Source organism: Lichenostomus cassidix, chromosome Z (assembly GCF_008360975.1).
Source record: "Lichenostomus cassidix isolate B80296 chromosome Z, HeHo_3.0, whole genome shotgun sequence".
Classification (NCBI taxonomy): Eukaryota; Metazoa; Chordata; class Aves; order Passeriformes; family Meliphagidae; genus Lichenostomus; species Lichenostomus cassidix.
The window spans coordinates 2,989,332-2,998,187 of NC_139511.1; the positions used below are offsets into that span (position 1 = coordinate 2,989,332).

General features: G+C 49.1%; 1 protein-coding gene across 4 annotated transcripts; it reads left to right on the plus strand.

The window, feature by feature from the left end:
* The first annotated feature begins 2,966 nt into the window (after positions 1-2,966).
* On the plus strand, positions 2,967-6,644 carry LOC146424230 (uncharacterized). 4 transcript variants are annotated; one of them, XM_085042872.1, is made up of 5 exons: positions 2,967-3,182; positions 3,787-3,904; positions 5,136-5,256; positions 5,644-5,964; positions 6,365-6,644. In XM_085042872.1, exons 2-5 carry the CDS (start codon positions 3,887-3,889, stop codon positions 6,466-6,468), a joined length of 564 nt encoding a protein of 187 aa, XP_084898998.1. In that variant the 5' UTR covers positions 2,967-3,182; positions 3,787-3,886; the 3' UTR covers positions 6,469-6,644. The 4 variants fall into 4 exon arrangements, with proteins under 4 accessions (XP_084898998.1, XP_084898999.1, XP_084898997.1 ...); XM_085042873.1 differs by having other exon boundaries at positions 3,811-3,904; XM_085042871.1 differs by lacking the exon at positions 2,967-3,182 and having other exon boundaries at positions 3,668-3,904.
* The last annotated feature ends 2,212 nt before the right edge of the window (positions 6,645-8,856 follow it).

Genomic DNA, 8,856 nt, shown 5'->3' on the forward strand with positions numbered 1-8,856 from the left:
AAGTTATATTTATCTACCTATATAGTTATATTTATAGATTTCCATAGTTTTATTTAGATGACTATACAGTCATATTTATAGATCTGTGTTGTTAAATTTACATATGGAGTTGTAGGTATATATAGTTACATATATTTTTATATGTAGTTATAGATGTCCCTACTTGCATTTATACATGTGTACTTACATTTATATATATATAGTTATATTTATAAATGGGCATAGTTACATTTATATGGTCCGAGGTACATGGAGGTTGAGAGACATAGCTTGGTATTTGTACAAATATAGGATGATTTTTAACCTCTTTCTCTACTCTGTTTCATTTTCATCTCTTGAATTTTCCCCTCTGTCCCCTGTGCCCCCTCTGTCCCCTCTTCCTGTGCTGGGACTGAGCTGGCAGCCACGCCAGACAGAGCAGCAGTTGCAGCCCCAGGTGTCCCTGGAGCACTGGGACCTGCTGGTGGCCCCAGGCATTGTCCCCTGAGGAGCTGCAGAAGGACGGTGAGACACAGGGGGCTGAGGAGAGGTGACATTGAAGGGACAGAGATATTGAGGTCCTGGTGGGGCTGAGGAGTCTGGGGAAGCTACGGGGGATGGTGGGGATTGAGGGAACGGAGAGAGCTGTGGGGAGCTGTGGGGCTGAGGTGTCTGGAGGAGCTGGCACAAGTGCAGGTGCTGCCAAGGGAAACGTCCCAGTATTGACTCAGCATTATTCCCTTTGCTTCCCAGATGTGCCATCTGCTGTCCCTGTCCACGAGGACTGTGACGCTCGGGAGGAAGCGACAGAGGGATGCCTTTCAACATTGGCAGCTGGAATCCCTCTGCATATTTTTATAGATTTCTATAGCTAGAACAGTACATGGATATTTAGATGGGTAGATCAATATTTGTATAGGTATATTTATATTTGTATCTATTTAGGTCTGTTATTATATTTATGTCTGTGCTATATTTTCATTATATAGAGAGCTGTACAGCTGCATAGTTCTACTAATGTAGAGTATACACTAAAGGCATATGGTTATTTAGAACAGTGTATTGCTGTCTATGTATATTTGTATATTAGGGGATTGTGTATATCTTTATGTATTATACACTGTATTTTATATATAATTACATTGATGTCTGTATATTATAATAGTTTAAATGTATGCAGCTAAATTTAAATATGTCAAGTGCTGTATGGCTTTATGATCATTTATTTAGTTGTAGGTGTAGGGTTATTTAGATAGGTATATTGGTGTTTTGTATTTGTAATCAGACTATGGTTGTAGCTATCTGTAATAAATTAATTTTGTTAAATTGATATTGGCATATTAATTAGCAGTGTGGGTGTAGAAATTTGTAATAAATTTAATGTTTTAACTTCTGACTGGTTTTTGTGTATTTATGTATCAGAAGTGCAAGTGTGACAATCTTCAATAAATTTAAATTTTAAACTGAAATAAGCGTTAATTCATGTTTTTCAAAGGAATAACCAGATGTAAATATGATGATGCTGAAAGATTTTGGCAGTGAGTGAAGGGGACTGGGGGAAGTTCTGCAGCCATGCCCAGCAGCTTCCTCAGTCTCAGGCTGGGCAATGAGACCACAGATCTGGGATGGCAGCAGAGCCACACGCTGGGAATAATTCACTGCAAAGGCAAAACAGAACTCCACTGAGCAGAGAGCTCCAATGGTGAAATAACCATTGCGTCAGACACAAGTAGTAAGTAAGAGATGAGTGTTCCTCACCCAAACCAACACCAGCAAACAAATCTCCCTTGCCTGTCAGGCGCTGGCAGAGGGGCTCAGGTCACTGCTGGGGCTCTTGGGGTGCAGATTCATCCCCTCTGCTCAAGGGTGTTTGGGGCCCTTTGGTGGTTTTGTGGTGCTGATGAAGCCTCAGAGTGCAGTGAAAATTGGGTTGTTGGAGTCTGAGGGGTGCTGAATCAGCTGCATAAGGTAGTTGGCTTTCTAAGGGGTCTTTGGGGTGCTGATGCAAGTGGGAAAATGCAGGGAAACGTGTGGGGAGAAAAGGGCAGAAATGTGAGAGGGAATGTGGGAGAAACAAGTGGGAAAAGGGAGGGAAATGTGTGGGGAGAAAAGGGCAGAAATGTGAGGGGGAAAGTGGGAGACACACGAGTGCATAAAGGAAAATGTGAAAAGGTCAGAAATGTGAGGGGGAAAGTGAGAGAAACAAGTGGGAAAAGGTAGGGAAACGTGAGGGGAGAAAAATGGGCAGAAATGTGAGGGGGAAAGTGTGAGTAACACGAATGGGAAAAGGGTGGGAATTGTGAGGGGAAAATTTGAGGAAAGTGAGAGGATAAACATGAGGGGGGGAAAAGGAAAAATTAGAGAAACTTGAGGGGAAAGACGAGCACAGGTTTCTTCTGCCTTAGGGGAAACAGTTGCTTAAACAGTATTAGGTGACTGATTTACAAACGATATATACAGTCATTGCTAAGAAATCCATTATATGATAACCAGTTCTAACCTCGTGACTGTTGCACGTTTAAATTGTACGAGTTTAATCCCAGTATCTTTAAAATTAGCAGCGAATGGAATTGGAGGGCATATTTTATCCTTTGTCGTGTCATTGAAGGTCCTGGTAAAAAGATTGGTAACCTTTCTCTTTTGGCGTTTTGAGGGGTTTGGTTGTTTGTTTGGGGGATTTTTTGTTTTGTTTTATTTGTTTGTTTGTTTTCTTTCTCTGGTTTTCTCTGCCTTTCCTCTAAGGGCTTTCCAGATGAGATTCCACATACTGTCTCCAGTGGAATCCCCTTGCAGCTCTACACTCATCATTTCAGAGAGGTCCATAGCGTCTCCCCATGCTCGGGTTTTCCCCACCAGCCCGGCGGTTCCTCCAGGCGGATCCGCGGTGCTTCCCGGGGCTCTTGTCCTGTACAAGTCAGGGTGAAAAGCGGCAATTACCGTCCCGTTCTCTCGCCGTGTTCCCCGTGGAATGAGATGGCACTTCTTCAGTGACACCCAGCCCTTCCCGCTCCTCTTTTCCTCCCTTTTCCCCAGATCCAGCCCAGGGAACCCCCCGCCCTGCCGAGTCCCCCCGAGGTGCCGCTGTGGCCGCTCCCGGGCCGGGCCGGACCGAGCAGCAGCTGCAGCCCGGCGGGAGCTGCCGGTGGCACCGAGCCTGAGCGGGACCTCGGGGCTGAAGGCAGCGGGGAGCCGGTGAAGAGACGGTGGGGCTGAGGGGCCGGGGGAGCTGCGGGGGCTGTGGCGGCTGAGAGAAAGTAGCGGCGCTGAGGGGACAAGGGGAGCGGAGGGACTGAGGGGACAGAGCGATGGCGGGAGGTGGCGGGGCTGAACGGACAGGGGGGCTGAGGGCAATGGTGGGACTGAGGGGTGTGAGGGGTGCGCGCGATGGCGGCACTGAGGGCTTTGAGGGCTTTGAGGTCTTTGAAGGCTTCGCGTCTGACAGTGGTGGTGGCGCGGGGGCGTTTGAGGGCGATGGCAGCACTGAGGACTCTGAGAGCTAGGCGGCTCAGGGCGATGGCGGCACGATGGGCATGAGGGAGATGGTGGCACTGAGGGTTCTGAGGGTTGGGCGGCTGAGGGCGGTGGTGGCACTGAGGGTGCTGAGGGCGATGGTGACACTGAGGGCTCTGAGGGCGGTGGCGACACTAACGGCCATGGCGGTGCTGAGGGCTCTGAGGGCTGTGCGGCTCAGGGCGATGGTGACACTGAGGGCGCTGACTGCAATGGTGGCACTGAGGGCGCTCAGGGCTGGGCGGCTCAGGGCGATGGGAGCACGGGCACTCTGAGGGCACTGGGCGCTGTTTGCAGCCGCAGAGCTCTCCCTGCCCGCAGCCATCAGCCCGAGCTCGGCAGCTGTTGAAGTTGTGTCAGACACTTGGAGGAGAAGCTTCCATCGCCCCACCCTGACATGGCCGCCTTGCCTGAGGTGGGTCTGCTCGATGGCAATGCTGCGGGCTGCACTGAGAGCTTTCTTGCAGGCTAGAGAAGGAAAGGCTTCTTTAATTCAGCTTTAATGGACACGGAAGGGTTTGCTTGGTGCAGCAAGATTTTCAATAGAAGAGGGAATCAAAAGTACCCCGTGTTAATGAGGATCAGACATGATAGCCTGTATTAGCCACTTAGAGCACTCCTTTTCATGGGAAAAAAGCTAGTGAAGGTGTATTTGTGGCACAGGCCTTTTTCCATATTATTGTACAACTTTTCCAGATAACATCTCTGTATTTCTATTAATTTGCAGACCCATTGCCTGCTGTATATTTATTAATATCAGGAAGGGCAGATGCAAGGCAGGGAGTGAGAGTTTTTGAATTACCAATATTTTATTCCCAGTTTTGATGCCTTTATGATATCAGTTTTCAACAGCTTTTCTTAAGTGAAGAAAACTTTGCAGGCTCTGAACAATCATTCGTCTTTACAGTTCTGATGCATAGGCTATGGCAGAAGGGATGAATATTCTAGAACAGGTCATAGTGAGAATGTCTTTCTTACTAAAGATCAGTTCCAGGGTATTCATTTCAGGCCTTTACTGCCCCAGTGGAGCAGGAACATAACTTGCTTACCCAGCCTCTTGGGGTATTTTACCCTACAGATTTTTGCCACATGCTCCCCGAAATACCCAATTTCAGTGCATGTTTGCCTGCAAACTACATCTGGAGCAGCAGCAGAAGCCTCCAAAGAGCAGCATATTAGACTTTAATGTCTGAGCAGTTGGGTGCAGTGGGGTGAGGCTCCCAGCCAGAAATGTGTGGTTGTTCTGTGGGTTTGCAGCACATGGCCCTGGGCAGTGCCTGGAGGGAGATCTGTCCTTGCTCAACCCTGTTGGGAACAAGGAGAGCCCCTGGATTTCTGCTGGAGGATTTCTTCCAGCTGGTGGGATAGGCCAGGGCCAGGCTGTGAGGACATCATCTCTCACTTGGTGTCTTCTGGTTTTCTGAGTTCCTATTTGAAACCCTAAGGGTTCATTTTGTGACAGCTCGAGCTTTACTTTGGCAACCTGAATTCAGAGTTAAAATCAATTGTCATGTGAACCCTCAGGGCAGTGTTACACTCGTGTCACAGTCCTTGGTGAGTGGGGAAGAACAGTTACTGTGTGCCTGAAGTGATTCAAGAAAATACTGAGTGATCTTTGGTGTGCTTGGTTTGGTTTTCCTTTGAAGGAGGATGTCAGTGTTGCCCCTGAGTGTGCAGGAGAGCAGCCTGGGAACCAGGCTGCAGCAGAGACAGCTTTGCCTGGCAACACCAGCAATGGCAGCAGTTCCCTGGAGCCAGAGGAGCCTGGTAAGAGGAGAGCTCCATTCCTTGAGAGAGCTCTGAGAAGGCTGCTCTGAGCCACCCTGGGACAGGAGGGGAGATCTCCAGAGGGAGATTCTGGATTCCAGGGAATAGAGCTGGTTCTCAGCTGTGTCAGCTGGGAATTACTATGTTTAAAGCTCTTGTGAGTGCAATTTGCACCCAACTGAGTGCTGTCAGTTCATGGGGAGACTTCAAAACTGTACCATTTGGAAAACTCCAGCAGGATTGCTGTTCTTTAGAGAGCAGCCTCAATTCCCAAGGGAGAGTCTGCCTTTGTGGCCATCTTTCCCAGTCCCTGGTTTTTGTACAGTTGCTGCCCAAGGCAAATGTGCACCAGGGCTGATCTGACCCCGTGTTCCCTCGGCTCCCCAGAAATCCACCTGCTGTACCTGGCCAGGAGAGCTGCCCTGCGCAGGAGGAAGGGGCCGAGTGCCCAGGCTGGCCAGGCCCTGGCAGGTGACAGTGGTGACAATGGCAGCAGCTCTGCAGGGTCACAGCACCTTGTGCAGAGCCCTGACTGCTGCCCCGAGCACCCTGAGCTCCCTGCAGACACCAAGAGGCACAAGAGGGACCACAAGGAGAACCTGCCAGGTGACCTGGAGGTGCCCAGCCCTGCTTCCAGCCGCTCCCAGCAGCACCTGGACTCAGCCCTGAGCAGGGAGCTGCTGCTGCCACCCTCGAGCCACCTGAGCCGTGAGACAGGGAACAGGGGGCTGGGGGATTGGGTGGTGTGGGGTTTGGACATCTTTGGGGCCATGGAGATGAGAGTTCAGTAGTGTGCAGGGACAGCTGCAGCATCTGTCACTTGTGTGCAGAGGGGAAAGGACCTGCCAGGGAGGCTGCTGGCTCTGCTTTCCTGCCACAGAATTGCAAGTTAGGCTGTTCTTCAGGAGGAGTTAATGGGGAGCTGAGAGTGAGCAGACAAGTTCTTGGTTGTTGGAAAGCCACAGAACTTATTGGGTTGTTTCCTTTCTAAACCTGCTTGAGAGGATCTGGGATTTTATAGGCCCTGAGAGAAGTACAACTGCTGCCAAGGGAAATGTGCACACAGCTGATCTTGACTCTGTGTCCCTTTTTCTGGCTCTTCCTCCAGACCCTGCCAGGACAAGTGATGCTGCTTCTGGGTTGCTCCCAGGGACTGAGGCTTCCCAAGCTCTTGCAGAGAAAGAGAAAGTGGTCACCACTCTGAGAATTTAGAGACTTTTGACGGAGGCCACCCACATGCACAGTCCTGCCTGATACTTGTCGGTTTGTTTATTGTTAGCAGTGTTGTAATAACCTGAAGAAATTTTTACATTGACATTGATATCTCAGGACCTTAGTACTGCAGATGTAGCAATTTGCAACAAATTAAATTTTTTAATTGAAAGGTGTGTTGATTTGTGTTCCTCAAAGCACTTAGCAGATGTAAACATTGTGATTCTGGAGGATTTTGGCAAGGAGTGAAGGTGAGTGGGAGAAAATAGCCAAGCATGCCCAGCAGATCACTCACCTCCAGAAAAGCTGGGCAGTGATACCACTGATTTTTGATAGCCCAACACACGGTGTCAATAATTCTAAAATCCAGAACAAGTTCCCTAGGGGAGAGCTAAAAAGGGGAACAACTCCAGGGCAATGCTGCTGGCAGATGGATTTCTCTGACTTACCCAGCTATGCATGTCCCAGGCATGTGCTGCTTGTAGCAGATGCATCTTAGGGCGTTGGCTGGGCAAACACTTGGGTCTCCAGTGAGCTTTCTGTACTTCTCTAACACCCACAGAGGTGCAGAGCTGCTGCAAAATCCTGCAGGGCTCACACTGATACAGCCTGGCAGAGCTTCCACTGGCCCAGCACAGAATGTGCTTCAGCTGCTCCTGCAAGTCCCTCTGCAGTGCTGAGGCCAAGGCACACTGCCCTGCTGGAAGCCAAGGCTGGGCCTTGCTGAGTGCATGCGCTGGCAATTTGCACTGTCCTGAGAGAGAGCAGGGAGGCAGAGTCGTTCCTGTTAACAGTTACAGTTATAGCTTTGGTTTGACACCAAAAGGCAAATGTTAATTAAAGAATTAATTTTGCCTGGATTTTTTGGACATGAGAACAAAGTGTGGTCTGTTGGCAAGACCCTGTGTCCTTGTGGGTACAAACCTCCCTGAGGGATGAACAGACTGTCATCATAGAGGTCACATCTGCAGGTTGAAAACCCCCTGTGCCATTAATGGGATGTGCACTAAACACAAGTGACACAGCTCTTTATCCTCAGTAAGGACTTGCCATTGTACCGATGCTGTAAATGGGCACAGCTCTTGTTTGCAAGTGTTGTTAAATTGTCAGACAAATCAGCTAGGCACCCTTCCTTGTCCTTCTTTGCCTCTGGCTGTTGCTGCTGAGGTGCTGCTGAGAAAGAAAGAGGCAGAGCCCTTCAGGGTGCACAGAGAAGACCTTCCAACAGGTAGAAACTTCCTATTTCCTTTAGTTTTCCAATGATAATAGAGGATTTTGTGCCAAAATCACTGTGTCAGCAGATGCAGACATGCTGAGAAGCTGAAAAGTTGTCTGTGACTATCATGACCAGGACCTGAACAACGAGGATTTCCCTGCTCTGTAATCTAGAGGCTTTAGGTAGTGACAGAGAGTGTCAGAAAATGCCCTGTAGATAAAATCAGAATTTCCAAGGATTCTGTCTTCTCCCTTTCCCTTTCCCTTTTGCTTTCCCTTTCCCTTTCCCTTTTGCTTTCCCTTTCCCTTTCCCTTTCCCTTTCCCTTTCCCTTTCCCTTTCCCTTTCCCTTTTGTCTCTTATTTTCACATACACAAGTTGTTATCGTCTGACCCATTCCAAAGTAATTTAGTGCCTCTTCATTAGCTCTGTCAGATGCTGTTTGAAGGTGTCCACTGTTTTTTGAGAGGCATCTCTACACCATGCTGCCCTTGCAGATGCTTTTGCTTGGTGACAAAGGCTGTCACAGCACTGCCAGCAGCTTCTGTGAAGCCACAGCTACAGAATTTGTCTGTGCTGGCCTGTGGAGCTATTCTTGGAGTGGAAATATGTGTAGGAGCTGATGCTGTGCCTCCCCGGGGTCCTGTATCTTGGGAATGCCTTCTGCTGTGCTCAGGGTCACTGGGCAGCACCACCAGAGCAGGTGGAGGATGGGGTAAAGCTCCAGGGACACCTTGGGCTGGGGCTCTGGGCAGCAGGACTTTGCCTTGACCCATGGGCAGTTCTGCAGACAGGTGTCACCACCCTCCTCTAAACAGTCTTTGATTTTTGGGGCAAATATCTTCAGCTTTAGACACCTGTGACTGAAGGAAGCCAAAGCCTTTGCCCTTTATTCTGATAAAGCAGATGATGGGCAGTTCTCTGCCCATGGGAAAACCCCCTGACCAGTTCTTTTGACCTAAGCAACCTGCAAGCATGCACTCTGCAAGAACTGGGTACAGGTGTTCCAGGAGTGTTCCAAGGCAGCTGCAGGTCTTACCAAAGAGGTGTCCCTGCTTTGGAAGGAGAGAGGAGCGAGACCATCTCTGGTCTGTGACAGTGATCATAGTTTCAGTCACTGGTGGATATCTCACTGAAGGATACAGAACAACTCAGATACGCTGTGCATATGATA

Excerpts from the sequence above, each read along its gene's own strand:
- LOC146424230 (XM_085042872.1), top strand. Across the intron at positions 5,257-5,643 it reads CCTGGAGCCAGAGGAGCCTG|AAATCCACCTGCTGTACCTG; the intron begins GTAAGAGGAGAG and ends TCGGCTCCCCAG. Across the intron at positions 5,965-6,364 it reads ACCCTCGAGCCACCTGAGCC|ACCCTGCCAGGACAAGTGAT; the intron begins GTGAGACAGGGA and ends CTCTTCCTCCAG.